Raw genomic sequence first — 20,601 nt, 5'->3', positions numbered from 1 at the left:
GCTAATTTTTTGTATTTTTAGCAGAGGCAGCGTTTCACCACGTTGGCAAGCCTGGGCAACATAGTGAGGCCTCATCTCTATTTTATTTTTTAAATGAAAAACAATTTGTGGCTGGGCGTGGTGGCTCACACCTGTCATCCCAGTGTTTTGGGAGGCCGAGGTGGGCGGATCAACTGAGGTCAGGAGTTTGAGACCAGCCTGTGTTTATATATTTATATATACGTATAATATACATATTATATATGATATACATATTACATATGCATATTTTATATATATATCCCCAAGTGGGTAGCGCGTGTGAGAGGGCACAATCTGTATGTAAATGTAAATTATGTCTCAGCAGATTGGTGCTCTCATCCTGAAAGGCCCTTTGAGGTTATTTATTCTCATGTTTAACATGACATCTAGGAATGGTATATTGAAAATATGGTGGATTAACTCAAGCAGGAGAATTGAGTTTTTGTTTTTTGGTTGTTTATATGGTCACTCTTAGCTGTGTGACTGTGAGCATGTCAAATAATCTTTCTGATCCTCCCCGTTTCTTTTGTAAAATGAGGTGGTTGAGCTAGATTAACTCTAAAGTCCTTTTTAGTTATGCAGTGTATGGGTCTGTAAAGTACAGGTGGGACAAATAGAAAATATACAGCAAGATAGGAGATTTAAACCCATCTGTATTGATAAACATTAAATATAAATGGTTTATACATTCCAAGGAGAAGACAAAGATTGTCAGATAAAATTAAGTAGGTTTCCTAATATAAAATAGCAACTTATGTTAAATATGAAGACACAGGCTAAAAGGAAAAGGATAGAAAAAAATACAGCATGCAAATAGTAGTCAGAAGAAATTTGAAGTGCCTGTATTAATATAAACAAAGATTTCAGAGCAAGAACTATTTCTGGTGATAAAGAGGAACATTGTGTGATGATTAAGGAATTAATTCATCAAGAGGATATAATTTTAAATGTATAGGTGCTTATCCCGTTTATGCCTAATATTCCATTATTGGAACGCTAAGCATGTGGGAGTTATTTATATCCTACTGCTCAAGGTCATCGCCAAGGTCTGATTTTGCAATTCAAAAAATTGTAACCTCTGTCATAAATGGTTTATGAACAGAACTTCAAAGTACATGAAGCAAAAATTGATGAAACTAAAAGAAGTAGACAAATAGAAAATTGTAATTACAGACATTAACCCCTCTCTATCTTTTTTTTTTTTTTTTTTTTTTTTTGAGACAGATTCTTGCTCTGTTGCCCAGGCTGGAGTGCAGTGGTGTGATTTTGGCTCACTGCAGGCTCTGCCTCCCGGGTTCACGCCATTCTCCTGCCTCAGTCTCCCGAGTAGCTGGGACTACAGGCGCCCGCCACCACGCCTGGCTAATTTTTTGTATTTTAATAGAGACGGAGTTTCACCGTGTTAGCCAGGATGGTCTCCATCTCCTGACCTCATGATCTGCCTGCCTCGGCCTCCCAAAGTGCTGGGATTACAGGTGTGAGCCACTGCACCCGGCCCTAACCCCTCTCTCTTAATTGACAGAAGAATGAAACAGAAAATCAGTAATGATATAGAACATTTGGAAAACACTGTCAACCAGTTGACCTAGTTGAGAGTCTTGAAACACTTCACTCAACAACAGCAAAACATTTACTACCAAAGACCATATTCTAGGCCATTAAGCTAGTTTTAGTAAATTTTAAAATTATTCAAAGTATGTTCTGTGATCACAGTGGAATTTAAATGAGAAATTAATAACACAAAGATACCTGGAAAATCTTTGAATATTTGAAAATTAAACAACATACTTGTAAATAACCCATGGGCCAAAGAAGAAAAAACAAGGGAGAATAAAAATATTTTGAACTAAATGGAAATGTAACCTATTACAATTTGTTGGATGAAGCTAAAGCAATGCTCAGATGGAAATGTATAGCATTAAATGTTTATACAGGTTGAGCATACCTAATCCCAAAATCTGAAATCTAAAATGTTTCAAACTCATAAATATTTTGAGTGTCATCATGAGAGCTCAAAGAAAATGCTTAGGGGTGCTAAAGCAGTAAATATAATGCAAATAATCCGAAATCCACAAAAATCTGAACTCTGAAACACATCTGATCCCAAGCATTTTGAATAAGGGATATTCAACCTGTATTAGAAAAAAGTAAAGCTTGTAGCTTAAAAAATTAGGAAAAGAAGAACAAATTGAACCCAAACTAAGCAGAAAGAAGAATATAATGAAGATAAATGTAAAAATCAATGAATTAGAAAATAGATAATAGGGAAATTAGTGAAACCAAGGCTGATTCTTTGAGAAAATGAATACAGTTGATAAATCTCTAGCCAGAATGGTCAGGATAAGAAGAGAGAAGATTCATATTACCAGTAACAGGAATGAGAGGGGGGACATCACTACACATCCTATGGACATTAAAGGATAATAAGGGAATATTAAGAACAACTTCATGCCAATAAATTCAACAACTTAGATAAAATACACAAAATTCCTTGTAAGACATAAATGTATGGCTCTTTGACTTCACATTATAATACGTTGCTGTCCTGCATTTTGAAGTACAAATCTGAGATTCTTCTTTGTTAGAATTTTTAACACTAGAGGATTAGAACATCTCATCTTGCTCTTTTCTCTGTATGCCTACAAACTCTAACAAAGGATTATCTAGAATTAGATGTTTTCTACACAGACCTGGAAGATACAACCATAAAGATTTATATTCCAAATCAGACTATAGTTGAAATATTATTAAATATCATTTAATCTGTTAAAGACAGTAACTTACCCAGTTTTAATGATCCTTTGAATCTGATACTGAATTTCCATGTGAGGTGGTTAATTGCTCAGTTTAATGGCAGGATGGGGCAGTATATTGATTAAGAGCATAGGTTCTGGAAGCAGACACTTGTCTTATTTAATAATTATTTTGTGGCCGGGCGCAGTGGCTCACTTTGGGAGGCCGAGGCGGGCAGATCACGAGGTCAGGAGATCGAGACTATCCTGGCTAACATGGTGAAGCCCCATCTCTAGTGAAAATACAAAAAATTAGCTGGGCGTGGTGGCAGGCACCTGTAGTCCCAGCTGCTCAGGAGGCTGAGGCAGGAGAATGGTGTGAACCCGGGAGGTGGAGCTTGCGGTGAGCAGAGATCGCACCAGTGCACTCCAACCTGGGTGACAGAACAAGACTCCATCTCAAAATAATAATAATAATAATATAATTATCATTATTTTGTTACTGTGCTTGTGACCTTGAGCAAGATTTTAAACTCCTGAACAAGAGTTTCCTCATATGTGAAGTGGGAGTGATAATAGGGTCTATTCCATAGAGTTGTTGTGAGGATTACAAGTAATAATGCTTTTAAATCTTTTAACATCATATCTGAAACATTAAGCACTTAGATGTTAACTGCTACTATGAATATGTATTTTATTTTTGAACCAAATATTTAATAAAGCTTTTCAGAATAAGTTCTAAAGGAAAAAGACAGATTGATACATTGAAATGGTGAATAAGGCTGTCTAAAAAAGACTGTCTAAAAAGAGTTCCTTTTTGCCAGAAGAAAAGAACATAATACTTTTGCAGGTTTGCCAGAAAAATATTTAGCTGGAAAAAGGAGAAAATAAAATTTTGTGTGGAGGGGAAGGGAAGGGAGGATACCTTTTCAGATAGAGTTGATTGCCAAGAGTGGTAAGTAAAGAATTTGAAGACTTGCTGAAGAGAAATCTGACCTCTCCTTATTTCCTCCCCCAGTTTCGCTTTTTCAATTTTAACACTTGTTTTGAAACTTAAATTTAGACTTACAAAAAGAGTTACAAAAGAGTACAGAGAGTTCCTGTATACCACCATTCATTCAGCTTCCCTTTATGTTAACATCTTGAATAACAGTGGAACCATTTCTTACAGCTTAGAAATTAACTGTGATACAATACTATAACTAAAGTACAGGACGTATTTGGTTTTCACTGATGTCCTTTTTCCGCTTCAGGATCCAGGTGAGGATCCACATTGCCTTTAGCTGTTGTAGCTCCTTGGTCTCCTCCAATCTGGAATAGTTCCTGTCTGTCTTTGTCTTTCATGACCTTGATACTTCTGAAGGGTACTGGTCCCTTATTTTGCAGAATGTCTCCAGTTTGGGTCTGTCTGCTGTGTTGTTATGGTTTGATTGAGCCCATGCATTATTGAGAAAGCTACCACGGAGGTGGTGCCCTTCTCAGTGAATCACGCGAGAGACTGTGGTTTCAATACGTATTACTGATGATGTAAATCTTAATCACTTGGCTCAGGTGTCAGCAGGGATTTTCTGCTACCAACGTACTGCTTTTCCCTTTGTAATCACCATATATTGTGGCAGAGATACTTTGGGACTGTATATAGCATTTTGGATTAAACTTTCACCCACTAGCTTTAGTAGGTGTCTCTGATCTTGCCTGTGGCAGTTATTACCTTGGTGTTCTAATGGTGGTTTTTCTATTTTTCTCATTCCTTCTATACTTACTAATTAGAATTTTTGTGTAAGGAAGAGTTCTTGCTTCTCCCTTATTTATTTATGTAATTATGGGTTTGTGAATATTTTTATTATTTGGCTTATAATTCAACACAATTGCTTCTTTTTTGTTGCTTGACTTTTAGTTTTGGCCATTGGGAGCTCCTTCAGGTGGGTACCTGTGTCCTTGGACTATGTAATAACCTTTTGTTTTTTTTAAGCATTCTCGTACTTTCTGACATAATAAAATGCTCCAGGATCATCTTATGTTTTCCCTATCCCAGTTTTGGAATTAACCAGTTCTCCAAGAAGCCCTGATTCTTTTTATTGGAGGACAGTGTTTAGAAACCAAGGTCTGGGAACTAGGTGTGTGTACTGCTGCAGGAGTGTTACTGCTTCTCCCCTCTCAGTGACTAGAGCTAGAAAATGTATGTATGTATGTATGCTAACTCATGCATACACGTGTGCGTGTGTGTGTGTGTGCGCATGCATAAAGATTTGAAAGCCAGGAGTCTATATTGATACTGCCAAATCTGCTTTTCTTCTCCTCCTTCTCCTCTTCCTTCTTTTGCTCCCATCTTCCATCTTCTCCTCCTGCTCCTCCTGCTCCTCCTCCTCTTTCTTTCTTTTCTCAGATAGAGTCTCCCTCTGTAACCCAGGTTGGAGTGCAGCAGCACAATTTTGGCTCACTGAAACCTCTGCCTTCTGGGTTCAAACGATTATCCTGCCTCAGCCTTTTGAGTAGTTGAGATTACAGGTGCCCATCACCAAGCCCAGCTAATTTTTGGGGGGTTTTCTTTTTGTTGTTTTTGTTTGTTTGTTTGTTTTTTAGTAGAGATGGGGTTTTGCCATGTTGGCCAGTCTGGTCTCAAACTCCTGACCTCAAGTGATCCACCCACCTTGGCCTCCCAAATTGCCAGGATTACAGGCATGAGCCACCATGCCTGGCCACTTCATTTTTAATCTGTATATTTTTTACCAGGGTAGCTTTTTTGTCTTAATAAATACTATGTGCTTAATAAAAATTTCAAACACAACTACTGTTACAAGTTTCTTAAGTATTCCTTTAAGAATATTCTGTAATAAATAAGCATGTATATATATAGTTGACCCTTGAACAACGTGGTTTGAACTATGCAGGTCCACTTATACATGGATTTTTTTCAACCAAATATGGATCAGAAATACAGTATTCAGCCAGGCACAGTGACTCACGCCTGTAGTCTTGGCACTTTGGGAGGCCGAGGCGGGTGGATCACCTGAGGTCAGGAGTTCAAGACCAGCCTGGCCAACATGGTGAAACCCCATCGGTACTGAAAATACAAAACTTAGCCAGGCGTGGTGTCAGGCACCTGTAATCCCAGCTACTTGGGAGGCTGAGGCAGGATAATTGCTTGAACCTGGGAGGCGGAGGTTGCAGTGAGCCAAGATTGCACCCACTGCACTCCAGCAACAAGAGTGAGACTCCGTCTCTCACACACACACACACACAAAACATAGTATTCATGGAACACAAACTCCAAGTATATGGAGGGCCTACTTTTCCTATAAGCAGGTCCCACGGGGCTAACTGCAGGACATGAGCATGTATGGATTTGGATAAATGTGAGGGTGAGGCAGTTCTGGAACCAAGTCCTCCTGTAGACTGAGGGATGACTGTGTGTCTGTGTATCTTCTCTCTTCTTTTTATTCTCATGGGAGCATGCTAGATACTTTCTGCACCTTTTTCATCTAATTGGATATTTTGAGGCCATTTTTGACAGAGAAAAACCTGTTTCTGGGTTCCAATCTGACAGGTTGAAGGGCCCCCTGAGAGATGGAAGAGTAAGAACTGCAGTGAAAAAAAAAAAAAGCGGGCCCCCTGAGAGATGGAAGAGTAAGAACTGCAGTGAAAAAAAAAAAAAAAAAAAAAAAAAAAAAAAAAGTTGAGACCTTCAGCTTTGTTGCCTTAGCAGAAACTGATGTTTGTGTGTTAAAGCAAAGCTTGTTTGGAGATTTTTAAGATAAAACGGAAGCCTACAGTCCGTGTTATGTCGGGAAAAGGTTAATAAGTAGGATCTTCCAAGTAGGTTCTTCCCTGGACTCTGGATATGAGTAGTAGTGAGAGAATGCACCATTTCCACAGATGTGACCCCATCAGCTGCCATTTCCCACAGATGAACAGAACATCATACTAAAACTACATGGAATTCTCTCACGGAAAGAAACCAAAACGTTTTAGAGACTGATGTGTCATGTTTTAAATATGAATAAAGACCTGTTGCCATATATCTGACTATTTACCTCAGTCATGGGACTGAAGATATTAAATTAAAAGGCTAGAATTTTGCATCTACTTTTAAGGTATCTTTACAAAAAGCAAATGATCATGTATACTTTTTTTCCTCTTCTTAAAATTGATCACTGCTGTTGTGCACGATTTCCTTAATAAGATACAGCTATTAGTGCGTGTGGCATTTTGTGATTTGTGTAACTAACCCTTTCCCTCCCAGCTTCTTACCTTTCTGTTCCTGTGATATTGCAGGGTTGCCTGATTCTGAGTGATGAGCTGAACCATGCATCACTGGTTCTAGGAGCCAGACTGTCAGGAGCAACCATTCGAATCTTCAAACACAACAGTGAGTTTGCTGCAGAATTCACTGCTGGCCTTGGTGTTTATTATTCTTTGGATCCATGGTGGGAATTAACATTAGTTATATTAGCAGTTGAAAATATAAATGAAGCCAAAGTAGCAACATTTAAAATGTTCTTCTGGTCCAGTCTTTTAAAATTAGAGGTTGAAGGAAGCCTCTTGTACAAATATAATACCATCCTTTTATTTGACCATTAAGTTTTCCATCCCATTTCGTTGTTTACAAATCCCTTACTCAAATACATTTACTCGATGCCTATAGTGTATCTTGCCATAAGACTAGCGGTGTTCAGATGAATAAATCAAGGTCTCTGACTGGTTAATGAAGAGACTTAATAGATAAGCCAGTGTTTACAATACAGCAGACAGGTGCTGAAGTACAGCCATGAGTAGATGCTGTGGGAGCACGGAGGAGGGTGCCCCTGAGCCAGACCTTTCCTCCCTAAGTGGAAATATCTTTGCGTGTTATCAAAATGATTATATAGAATAAAAATGTTTAACTTTCATAGTTAAAACACACACATAGGCAGAAAAGATAACCAAACTGTATGTTTAATATCATCTTTTCCCAGAATGTGTGCAGGCACAGACAGGTTTGGAAGAATGTATACCAAAATGTTAGGTGTGTACCCCTGGATGGAAGGATCATAGATGATAACATCATTTTTGCTTTTGTTTTTATTTTTGTCTTGTCTAAAATGTTTTACAGTGAGAAATGAGATCTTATTAAATATCCCTACGTAACCTGTTATTTTCTTTTTTTCTTTCTTTCTTTTCTTTCTTTCTTTCTTTCTTTTCTTTTCTTTCTTTCTTTCTTTCTTTCTTTCTTTCTTTCTTTCTTTCTTTCTTTCTTTCTCTTTCTTTCTTTCTTTCTTTCTTTCTTTCTCTCTCTCTTTCTCTCTTTCTTTTTTTCTTTCTTTTCTTTCTTTTCTTTCCCTCCCTCCCTTCCTTCCTTCCTTCCTTCCTTCCTTCCTTCCTTCCTTCCTTCCTTCCTTCCTTCCTTCCTTCCTTCCTTCCTTCCTTTCTTTTCTTTCTTTTCTTTCTTTCTTCTTTCTTTCTTTTCTGAGTCTCGCTCTGTCACCGAGGCTGGAGTGCAATGGCTCAGCCTTGGCTCACTGCAACCTCCGTCTCCCGAGTTCAAGCGATTCTCCTGCCTCCACCTCCCGAGTAGCTGGATTACAGGGGCACGCCACCACACCTGGCTAATTTTTAGTATTTTTAGTAGTGATGGAGTTTCACTGTGTTGGCCAGACTGGTCTTGAACTGACTTCAGTTGATCCTCCCGCCTTGGCCTCTGAAAGTGCTGGGACTACAAGTGTGAGCCATCACGCCTGGCCCCTTTTTACAATACACGGTGATTGTTGTTTGTCATTACGTGTGACTCTACCTCATTCTTAAATGCCAGTGTGGCAGTCAGTGCCTGGATGTGCCTTCATTTAATTGCTCCCTCTTTTGGACATCAGGGCTGTTTCTAAGTTTTTCTACTGGGAACAGCACTACACTTACAGTTTTGTACAATCATCTGGTTAGTGCCTTAGGATAAATTTTTAGTAGTCTCAGAATGCATGGTTAAAAGAGTATACATTTTTAATAGTTTTCCAAATTGCCTCTAAGCATTATATGAACTCTTTTTTTCACTTTTATTTTAGGTTCAGGGGTACATGTACAGGATTGTTATATAGGTAAATTGCATGTCTCGGGGGTTTGTGTACAGATTATTTCGTCACCCAGGTAATCAGCATAGTACCTGATAGGTAGTTTTTCGAACCTTACCCTCCTCCTCCCCAGCCTTATCCTCGGGTAGGCCCCAGTGTCTGTTGTTCCCTTCTTCATGTCTGTATGTACTCAGTGTTTAGCTCCCACTTAGAAGTGAGAGCATGTGGTATTTTGTTTTCTGTTTCTGTGTTAGTTTGCTTAGGATAATGGCTTCTAGCTGCATCCTTGTTGCTGCAAAGGACATTATCTCATTCTTTTTTATAGCTGTATAGTATTCGATGATGTATGTGTACGTGTGTGTGTATATATATATTATAAAATATATATAAATATGTAATATAAAAATATAAAATTATATATATAAAATATATATATTTATATATAATAAAATATAAAATTTTATAAATATATAAAATACATTTTTTTTTTTTTTGAGACAGAGTCTTGCTCTGTCACCCAGGCTGGCATGCGTTGGCATGAACTGAGCTCACTGCAACCTCCACCTCCCCAGCTCAACCAATCCTCCCATCTCAGCCACCATAAGAGCTGGGATTACAGGTGTGTTCCACCATGCCTGGCCAGGGTTTGTTTTTTTTTGTGTTATTTTTTCTTCTGTATTTTTTGTGAAGATGGGGTTTCACCATGTTGCCCAGGCTGGTCTTGAATTCCTAGGCTGAAGCAATCCATCCACCTTGGCCTCCCAGTGCTGGGATTATAGGCATGAGCCACCGCACCTGGCCCCACATTTTTTTAATCCAGTTTACTGTTGATGGACATTTAGGATGATTCTGTGTCTTTGCTGTTGTGAATAGTGCTACAATGAACATACACATGCTTGCATCCTGTATGAATTTTACTCAACAGTGTGAGATTGACTGTTCCTACTCACTGGCCATTCACTCAGTGAATCATTTTAAATCTTTCCAAATCTAATGAGGAAATATTATGTTAATTTTTATTTCATTGCTTATTAGGTATAGAGCAACTTTTTACATTTTTATTGTATTTTTATATCTGTTTTTTAAACCCTACTTGTAAGTTAATGTGTTTGTATTTCCTTATAAATTGGCCATTTTCAAATTGTTTCTGTTTTTTACTGATTATAAGAGCCCTTTATATGAATTAGCTTTTCCTTGATGTTGCATTATTTTATTAATTTTTTTTTGAGACAGGGTCTTGTTCTGTCACCCAGGCTGGAGTGCAGTAGCACAACCACGACTCACCACAGCCTTGACCTCCTGGGCCCAAAGGATTCTCCTGCTTCAGCATCCCAAGTAGCTGGGACTATAGGCATGCACCACAATGCTGGGCTAGTGTTTTTTATTTTTTATAGAGACAAAGTCCCTCTGTGTTGCCCAGGTTGGTCTTGAACTCTTAGGCTCAAACGATCCTCCTGTCTCAGCCTCCCAAAATGCTGGGATTACAGGAGTGATTCACCATGCCCAGACTGCACTATTTTTATATTTTTGACTTTGTTTTCAGTGTCTTCTTGTGCAGACTCATTAAAATGTTTTTGTTGCCACACTTACTGTCTTACAACTTTTGGATTTTACACGGTACCCTCCTCGTTCTCAGATCATAAGATTATTCTTTCATGTTTTCTTCTGGAAATTTTGCAATGTATTTTTTATTTAAATTTATGTGGATTTTGGGGGCATAACATTGGAGAGAGGTTGAATTTTTTTTTTTTTTCTGAGTAGATAATACGGTTAAGCATTCTGCTGTAGATATTTCTTTTTTTTTTTTTTTTTTTCCTGATACAGAGTCTTGTTCTGTCACCCAGGCTGGAGTACAGTGGTATGATCTCAGCTCACTGCAACCTCTGCCTGCTGGGTTTAAGCGATTCTCATGTCTCAGCCTCCCAAGTAGCTAGGATTACAGGTGCCCACCACCACACCCGGCTAAGTTTTTTTGTATTTTTAGTAGAGACGGGATTTTGCCATGTTGGTCAGTCTGGTCTCGAACTCCTGACTTTAAGTGATCCACCCACCTCGGTCTCCCAGAGTGCTGAGATTACAGGCGTGAGCCACCACACCTGGCTGATATTTTTTATCTAAAATTTTGACCAGTATTATTTTTGTCCTTCTTCTGTATATAAGCATAGAAAACTAAAATAATTCATATGTTTTTACTTGTCTTTAACTGATTGCCATACATTGCTCTCTGCCTAAGAACTGGAGGCTTTGCAGGACTTGGGGAGGCCAAGGAGGGTGAATCACCTGAGGTCAGGAGTTAGAGACCAGCCTGGCCAAAATGGTGAAACCCTGCCTCTACTAAAAATAAAAAAATTAGCTGGATGTGGTGGCACATACCTGTGATCCCAGCTACTCAGGAGGCTGAGGCTGGAGAATCACTTGAATCCGGGAGGCAGAGGTTTCAGTGAACAGAGATCACGCCTCTGCACTCCCACCTTGGCAACAGAGCAAGACTCTGTCTCAAAAAAAAAAAAAGGAAGTTTTGAGTCAGGACATAATTTACTTCTGTAGGGTACATATGCTGAATCTTGATTAGATCATATGCAGATTTTTTTCTTAAAAATTACTGAATGCGTAAGCACAATCACAACCATAGGCTATCTTATTTGTGTTTGTGTTCTTTGTTTTTATTACCTTATTTCTTTTTCTGTCAAAATTGTTTTCTGCAAAGAGCAAAATCATATGCTTTTATAACCCCTTCCTCCAGTGACAAGCAATACAGAATACAAAATCAGATTTTATGATGGGGCCAGGCTTGGTGGCTCATGCCTGTAATCCCAGCACTTTGGGGGGCTGAGGTAGGCGGATCACTTGAGGTCAGGAGTTCAAGACGAACCTGGCCAACATGGTGAAACCTCATCTCTACAAAAATACAAAAATTAGCCTGGCATGATGGCGGGTGCCGGTAATCCCAGCTACTTGGGAGGCTGAGGCAGGCAAATCGCTTGAACCTTGGAGGTGGAGGCTTCAGTGAGCCGAGATTGCACCATTTTACTCCAGCTTGGATGACAGAGGGAGACTCCATCTCAAAAAAAAAAAAAAAAGATTTTATGATAGGATGTCTCCCATCCCTATTAAGTATTCCCCAGAATTAATGTTGCTTAAATTTTGGGGAGTTTTTTTTAAGGACTTCATTTCAGGGCAGGTAGTTTAAGTATGAAATCTGTAGTGTGGCAACAATGGTCTTCAAAGCAGTTGTCTTTAACAGGGAAATTGTGATCATCATTAATGGCAGTAGCAGCCAAGTTGTTTCCAGGCCCATTAACCACCGTGAGAACCACAAGAACTTGGTTGTTAATAGACAACTGATGAAGTCAAACATGGAACATTTTCAGCCAATTGTCAGGCTTGCTTAACACACAGACTTAAACATGCCCCAGACGGGTGTATTTGTAACCCAGTACTAAAACAGAGCTCTTTAACAAGCATTTATTGAGTACCTCCTAGGTGAAAGGAAATGGAGCATACACTGTGAAGTTTTTTTACCCCTTGTATTTGTTTTTTTAGGAGGTGTATGTATCTGTGATGGTTTATTCACACTCTCACTCTGTCTTTTTTACGCATTTATTTCCGAATGACTCACTAGGATTAGAGATACAGTTTGATTCTGTATTTTTTGATAAACACAGAGAAGCTAACTTTATGGCAGGGTACTTAACATGAGACACTGGTCATTTCATAAGCAAGCTAACGAACTGAATTAACCACCACAGTCCTTCAGTCAAGTTTCGATGGTTTTGAACATTTGTCACGTTTTGGATTTCAATTCAAGGTGGCAATAACGCACCTATTTTGCCCTGATTTTTTCTGCCTAACTCTAATTATGTCCTTTGCTATCTGAGGCATACTTTCCAAATGAGAAATATATCTCTGCATTTCCAGAACAAAGTTAGGAAAGAGGAAGATGTGGTATGACTCTGTTCTTTTTTGTGTGTCGTAGATATGCAAAGCCTAGAGAAGCTATTGAAAGATGCCATTGTTTATGGTCAGCCTCGGACACGAAGGCCCTGGAAGAAAATTCTCATCCTTGTGGAAGGAATATATAGGTAATCCTACTTTATTATTCTTACCTTTATGACTTGGCCCCATGAAGTCATAGAATTTTTTAACTGAAGGCAACGTTACTCTGTCCCCCTCTGGAAACTAAGGAGACAATGTTTATAAATCGCTAAAATACCTGGAAACAGAGTCAGCATTAGAACAGAAGTCTTTTTGTCTGGTTCGTCATTATTCTTTCCATTATACTACATGGTCACCAAATTCCCTTTCTATTTGGGCCTTTTATTTTTCTAGTTTGTAGAGGGAACTTATACGTAAGGGCAAGAATTGGAATATATATTTTAATATGTCAAAACAAATTATACATCATTTAATTTTAATAAATATTTTGTTTTAGGCTGAGTGCAGTGTGTCACGCCTGTAATCCCAACACTTTGGGAGGCCAAAGTGGGAGGTCGCTTGAGGCCAGGAGTTTGAGACCAGCTTGGGCAACGTAGTGAGAGCCTGTCTCTATAAAAAATAAATAAAAATTAAAAAGAAATATTTTATTTTGGTTAACATTTACAGCTTTTGCACGTATTTTTACCACCTAATTTTTTTTGTTCTTTTGTGTCATTCTCATTGCCTGTGCAATGTGATGCAAAGTCTCTTGTTGCCTGTAATTACAAGCTTTAGAAGAATCTGCTGTGATCTTAATTCTTTTTGTTGTGAATTAAGATCGCTTGTGTTTGGTGCTTGTTTTTTGTTTTTTGGTGGTTTTGGTGGGCTTTTTTTAAAGATGGAATCTCGCTCTGTCACCCAGGCTGGAGTGCAGTGGCATGATCTCGGCTCACTGCAACCTCCGCCTCCTGGTTCTCCTGCCTCAGCCTCCCGAGTAGCTGGGATTACAGGTGTGCGCCACCACGCCCAGCTGATTTTTGTATTTTTAGTAGAGATGGGGTTTCGCTGTGTTGGCCAGGCTGGTCTCGAACTCCTGACCTCAAGTGATCTGCCTACCTCAGCCCCCACAAAGTGCTGGGATTACAGGTGTGAACCACCGCACCCAGCCAGTGCTCGTTTTTAAAGTCCAGTTTTCTGTCCCCTAGTCTTTTGCCTTACCATGGCTTCCTCTGCCTTTGTCAGTTTAAACCATAGATACAGTGGTCAGACCATTTAAAACCCAATAAACTCGGCCGGGCATGGTGGCTTATGCCTGTAACCCCCAGAACTTTGGGAGGCCAAGGCAGTGTATCACTTGAGGCTGGGAGTTCGAGACTAGCCTGGGAAACATGGTGAAACCCTATCTCTACTAAAAATACAAACGTTAGCTGGACGTGGTGGTGGCAGGCACCTGTAGTCCCAGCTACTTGGGAGGCTGAGGCACAGGAATCGCTTGAACCCAGGAGTCAGGGATTGTAGTAAGCCGAGATTACGCCACTGCACTCCAGCTTGGACAACGGAGCAAAACTCTGTCTCAAGAAAAAAAAAAAAAAAAAGCAGTAAACTCAATAATAACGAAATGCCAAACTCCTAATTTTGATTTAAAAAGTCTCAGTGTACATGCATATATATATTTTTTTCATGTTTTGCCAGCATGGAGGGATCTATTGTTCGTCTTCCTGAAGTGATTGCCCTCAAGAAGAAGTACAAGGCGTACTTGTATCTGGATGAGGCTCACAGCATTGGCGCCTTGGGCCCCACAGGCCGGGGTGTGGTGGACTACTTCGGCCTGGATCCTGAGGATGTGGATGTTATGATGGGAACATTCACAAAGAGTTTTGGTGCTTCTGGAGGATATATTGGAGGCAAGAAGGTAAACGAGCCGTGAGAATGAGCGATTAGAGATAAAATCACTGGCAACTAGATTTGGTACCTCAAGCCTAGCAGATGGGGCCCTGAACTGGGATGTCCCCAAATTTGCCTGTGGTTTAGGCTCTAATACCAGTGAGTGATTCTGATGTCTCCTCACTGAACTAAAGGCTGGTTCTGTTCATTGTTTGTTGTTTTCTTATTTGAGCTTCTTTCTCAGCTACATGCTGATCTGAGATATAGAATACCCTCTTGTGTGAAAGAACACACAGTGGTGCTCCCTGCCCGCCCCAGCCTTCTGTTGGGTTTGCATTGTGCTCACAGTTTCAAAAACAGTGGGGTTGTCATGGGAGCGCATGGGAATAGCAGGTCACCTTGCTCTTGGACACAAACGTATCATGAGTGAACATGGAGACAGGAAGGAAAAAAGTTGTGCCAGCGGTGGGGTACTACAAAGCATTGTATTTTCAATTTTTTAACGACGTAATTGCCTTTGCTGGGTCTTTGTAGTCAGAAAAAAATCATATGGTTTTGATGTAGGTAAGAATCTGTGGTGTGGTGGAAGTGGTCAACCATAAGGACACAGGCCTGGAATCTGTGGTGTGGTGGAAGTGGTCAACCATAAGGACACAGGCCTGGGTCTGAATGTTTCTCTGCTTGCTTTGTTAGACCTCAGGGAAAACATTTAACCTCCCAGTTTCCTTGTCAGTAAAATAGAAGTAAATATGCCTAGCCTGTAAGATTGTAGTAAGGGTTTAAAAAGTAATATATGTCCACGCTACAACATGGGTGCACCTTAAAAATATTATGGTAAGTGAAAAAAGTTAGTCACAAAAAGTCACATATTGCATGTTTTAAAATATGTGATATCTAGAATAAGCATAGAAACAGAAAGTAGATTAGTAGTTGCCAGAGGTGGAGGGGATGGGGAAATGGAAAGTGAATGCTAATGGGTATGAGGTTTCCTTTCAGGGTTATGGAAATGTTCTAAAATTAGTAGTAAAAGTGGCACAACTCTGGATATACTAAAAACCACTGAATTGTACTTTAAAACGGTGAATTCTGTGGTGTGTGGCTTATAGCTCAACGAAGCTGTTATTTTTGAACACTGCAGTGTTAGGGAAAAAATAATGTATGTATGTCAGGTGTTTGTATATGACACAGAGGAGGTGCTCATAAATGTTCTTAATTTTGCTTCAAAACTCAATATTGGGAGTCTTAAAGAATGTTTATGCTGGGCACAGTGGCTCACACCTGTAATCCCAGCACTTTGAGAGGCTGAAGTGGGAGGATTACTTGAGCCCAGGAGTTCAAGACCAGCCTAGGCAACATAGTGGGACTTCATCTCTACAAAAAAGTAAAAAACATTAGCTGGGTGTGGTGGCACATGCCTGTAGTCCCAAGTAGGCTGAGATGAGAGGATTGCTTGAGCCAGGGAGATCAAGGATGCAGTGAGCTGTGAGTATTTATACCACTGCATTCCAGCCTGGGCAAGAGAAGAAGACCCTATTTCAGACAAAAAGGTCATTCGTTTAATAATTGATTGTCTTTTAGAGAGAACTCATTTTCAGTGACTTTTAATCAGTTTTGATAGAGGTTTTTTTTTTTTTTTTTTTTTTTTTTGAGACCAAGCCTGACTCCATTGCCAGGCCAGAGTTCAGTGGCGCAATCTTGGCTCACTGCAGCCTCCACCTCCCGGGATCAAGGGATTCTCCTGCCTCAGCCTCCCAAGTAGCTGGGACTACAGGTGCGTGCCACTACGCCCAGCTAATTTTTTGTATTTTTAGTAGAGACAGGGTTTCACCGCCATGTTGGCCAGGGTGGTCTCGATCTCTTGACCTCATGATCCGCCCGCCTCGGCCTTCCAAAGTGCTGGGATTACAGGCGTGAGCCACACCGCCCGGCCAGGTTTGATAGATTTTTTTATCTCAAATTTTCCTTTTTGTTAATGAGACAAGGCTCACTTTGGAGAGTTTGTTGTTTTTTAGTAAACTTTGTGACTGTGAACCAAAGGATAGAAAAATAATACTCTGGGAGATCATTTAAGTACAATATATTTGTGCTTTTGGTTTTTTTAGTACAATTTTTAATGTTTTTGAGATAAAACTGTTTTATATCCAAATTTGTGTCTCCCTAATTTGTTCTGGTACATAAGCTTCTTGTACGTACATTTTAAAGATTTGGTGAAATTAAAAGATATCAGAGAATAGGGATATACAATTAATTTTTTTTTTGAAATCCTTGTAAATGACAGTTTTACTTTATTCAGTGAGATGTCATTGGCATTTTAATGAAAGACCTTATACATTTCTATTTTATTTCACATTTGTATCATTTTGTACATTTCTGCATATCTGGAGGAAGTTCTAATGCTCTTAAAGTTGATGTTAGAGAACTGTTACTTAGGGTTGGAAGGATGGGCTTTACAGCACAGAGAGTTGCAGATGACATTTTCTATGATACTTGGAATTAAATCATTATATGTAAAAAGCAATCCAAACACCAATCAGCAATCCAAACAAAGGCTGTTTAACTCTGCCTTGTTCATTTATTTTTAACTTTTCTTTTTTTAAGATGGAGCCTCACTCACACCCCAGGCTGGAGTGCAATGGTGCCATCTCAGCTCACGGCAACCTCTGCCTCCTGGGTTCAAGTGATTTTCCTGCCTCAATCTCCTGAGTAGCTGGGATTATAGGTACCCACCTCCACGCACAGCTGATTTTTGTATTTTTAGTAGAGATGGGGTTTCACCATGTTGTTCAGGCCAGTCTTGAACTCCTGACCTCAGGAGATCCACCCACCTTGGCCTCCCAAAGTGCTGGGATTACAGGCTTCAGCCACCATGCCTGGCCATATTTCTAACTTTAAATGATACATTCTCCAAATTTAGAGGGATTGTTTTAAAACTAGTTTTTTTCCCTATGTTGTTCCATGTTTAAAAAACAAAACCAAACCTAAGAACTTTGCCATGTTTCTGACCCAGTTGTTGCCAGCAGTATGCTTCGACCATGTTGGTTGACCTTGCATCTCAGATTAGTGTCCCTGTTCCAGTGCCATTGAAACGAGGAGTCCTCTAGAACTTAGAAGGAAAGCACTGACATTGCCAGTGAATGCAAGAATTGTCTCTATTTATCTGCCTCTGTGAACTTCCCAGGAGCTGATAGACTACCTGCGCACACATTCTCATAGTGCAGTGTATGCCACGTCATTGTCACCTCCTGTAGTGGAGCAGATCATCACCTCCATGAAGTGCATCATGGGGCAGGATGGCACCAGCCTTGGTAAGTCTTTCTTTTCTTGAAACATTGCATAAGTCCACCTAGCAGCTAAACGTGCTGTTTTTCTTGAGCTTTTTTCCTAAAATAAATAGTCAGGTTTACTGATAGGCAGAACTGGCTGGTGTGTGGTTTCCGTGGACACTTTTTTTTTTTTTGAGACCGAGTCTCGCTCTGTCGCCCAGGCTGGAGTGCGGTGGCACGATCTCGGCTCACTGCAAGCTCCGCCTCCCAGGTTCACGCTGTTCTTCTGCCTCAGCCTCCTGAGTAGCTGGGACTACAGGCGCCCACCACCTCGCCCGGCTAATTTTTTGTATTTTTAGTAGAGATGGGGTTTCACCGTGTTAGCCAAGATGGTCTCGATCTCCTGACTTCATGATCCGCCCACCTCGGCCTCTCAAAGTGCTGGGATTACAGGCATGAGCCACCGCGCCCAGCCTCCATGGACACTTTTTTAATGTGTTTGATACATATGCCATGAGAACGACCCTGGCTCACTTCCTGTGGAATTTTCTTGTTTATAGATGGGAGGCTTTACTCTTACTATCCTACACACCCTCTTAACTCAGAGGTAATATATGCCTTTGGGGTTTTTCTTGAATTGCGTAATTTTATGTGATGGTGTAATTCACTGTTAGTGATGTTTCATTAACAGCATGGTTTAGAGCTGCTGTTTTCATAAATTAGTATTCCTGATTTAATGCCTTTATAAAGAGTTTCTAATTTCATATACGGGAGATAATAAATGACATCCTGAATCTGTTTATTTTGTCTTTGATGGGATTTGTAGTCCCAACTAGATGCCTTGATTTAAACATACTACTGTGAACAATGAAGTGCTGTGTTCACTTTCTGACATTTGACTTTTATTCTGCAACACCAGAGGGCAGTATTGACTGCAGAACAGTGATACTAAAAGGGGAGCAACTGGGTGTCTGGTTTTACTTTAAAAAATATTTTCATTGCATGTATAAGGCAATAATTTCACTTGTTGCTTTTTTAATGCTTATAAAGTCAGTTTGGCATTTGTAAAAGATTTCACATTATCAGCCATGAGCTCTCCACTCTACAGTTATGTAATACTTTATTGTAAGATTGATTTGGCTTGCGTCGAATAAAGTGGCACATCTGATTTTGATTGGTCTAAGACTGTTTTCTTGGTTTTTTTTTTTTTTTTTTTTTTTTTTTTGGATTTTGTTTTTGAGACAGAGTCTTGCTCTGTCTCCCGGGCTGGAGTATAGTGGTGCAATCTCAGCTTACGGCAGCCTCCACTTCCCAGGTTCACATGATTCTTGTGTTTCAGCCTCCCGAGTAGTTGGGACCACAGGAGTCTGCCACCACACCTGGCCATTTTTTTGGTATTTTTTGTAGAGATGGGGTTTCACCATGTTGCCCAGGCTGGTCTTGAACTCCTGGGCTCAAGCAATCTGCCTGCCTTGGCCTTCCAAAGTGTTGGGATTATAGGTGTGAGCCACTATGCCCAGCTGACTGTTTTCTTTTTTTTTTGAGACGGAGTTTTGCTCTTGTTGCTCAGGCTGGAGTGCAGTGGTGTGATCTCGGCTCACCACAATCTCTGCCTCCCAGGTTCAAGCAATTCTCCTGCCTCAGCCTTCCCGAGTAGCTGGGATTACAGGCATGTGCCACCATGCCTGGCTAATTTTGTATGTTTAGTAGAGACCGAGTTTCTCCATGTTGGCCAGGCTGGTCTCAAACTGCCGACCTCAGGTGACCCACCTGCCTCAACCTCCCAAAGTGCTGCGATTACAGGCGTGAGCCACCGCCCCCAGTAGACTGTTTTCTTAAATCAGAATTTTATGTTAACATTTTTTCTGATCTGTGCTAGATCCTTGTTATCTCTAATGAGAGATTTTTGGAAATAGTGAAATTTGATCATTTTCAGTTTTGCGAATTAATTTCTTGAAGAAGTCGTCTTATTAATGTTGCAAACACATTGTGGAGCCTGTGAGTAGCTCCCTATTGATAACAGCTATAACAATATCTGCTCTCCTTCTGATGCGGTGTTAGTGGAAACTGTGTGTGTGAATCTGAGAGACAGACATATACACACACACATATGGATACATATAGCTATCATTTCTCTAGGTACTTCACATAGGCACACTTACCTTAACTGATTCAGCACACAGGTTTAGGTGACTAAGAAATGGCTAAGAGCTATCAAAGTTAACATTGGATAATTTATTTGCCCTGTTCTAGAACATGGATCTGTGTGACACGTTACCCCCAGATAAATGACTTACCTGTACTAAGTGATAAAATCTGGGCTGTGCTGGTAGTGAGAAAATGAAACATGGTGATTATATATAGACTTTGGATCAGCACCCGTTTTCTAGTTTTTGCCTCTAGCCACCCTCCAAGCTTAGTGGTGTGACACAATAGCCATCTGATTATGCTCACAGGTGCCACAGGTCAGGAATTCGGTCAGGGCACAGCAGGGATGACCTGTCTTTGCTCCGTTGTCTGGGGCTGACCTGGAAGACTCAAGTGTCTGGAAAGACTGAGATGGCTGGTGGTTGGGATCACCTGGAGGCTTCTCCACTCGTCACCTGGGCTGGAGTGACTTGGAGCTAGCCTCAGCTGAGGCTGTTGACCAGAGCACCTTCATGCATGTATCTTTTCCATGTGGCTTAGGCTCCTCATAACATCGTGACTGGGTACCCAGAAAGAACGCTTCAGAGAGCAAGCATTCCA

General features: G+C 40.2%; 1 protein-coding gene across 1 annotated transcript in view; it reads left to right on the top strand.

Moving 5' to 3' along the window:
* Positions 1 to 20,601, top strand: part of SPTLC2 (serine palmitoyltransferase long chain base subunit 2) — a 103,666-nt gene that overhangs the window by 44,771 nt on the left and 38,294 nt on the right. Inside the window, exons 6-9 of the mRNA XM_037984324.2 lie at positions 7,029 to 7,122; positions 12,768 to 12,873; positions 14,399 to 14,618; positions 17,769 to 17,895. Of these exons, the coding sequence (XP_037840252.2) occupies positions 7,029 to 7,122; positions 12,768 to 12,873; positions 14,399 to 14,618; positions 17,769 to 17,895 (547 nt within the window). The remainder of the gene's footprint in view (positions 1 to 7,028; positions 7,123 to 12,767; positions 12,874 to 14,398; positions 14,619 to 17,768; positions 17,896 to 20,601) is intronic.

Source organism: Chlorocebus sabaeus, chromosome 24 (genome assembly GCF_047675955.1).
Source record: "Chlorocebus sabaeus isolate Y175 chromosome 24, mChlSab1.0.hap1, whole genome shotgun sequence".
In the NCBI taxonomy this organism is placed as follows: Eukaryota; Metazoa; Chordata; class Mammalia; order Primates; family Cercopithecidae; genus Chlorocebus; species Chlorocebus sabaeus.
Note: the sequence above shows the minus strand (reverse complement) of the source record. Positions and strands in the feature narration are given on the sequence as shown.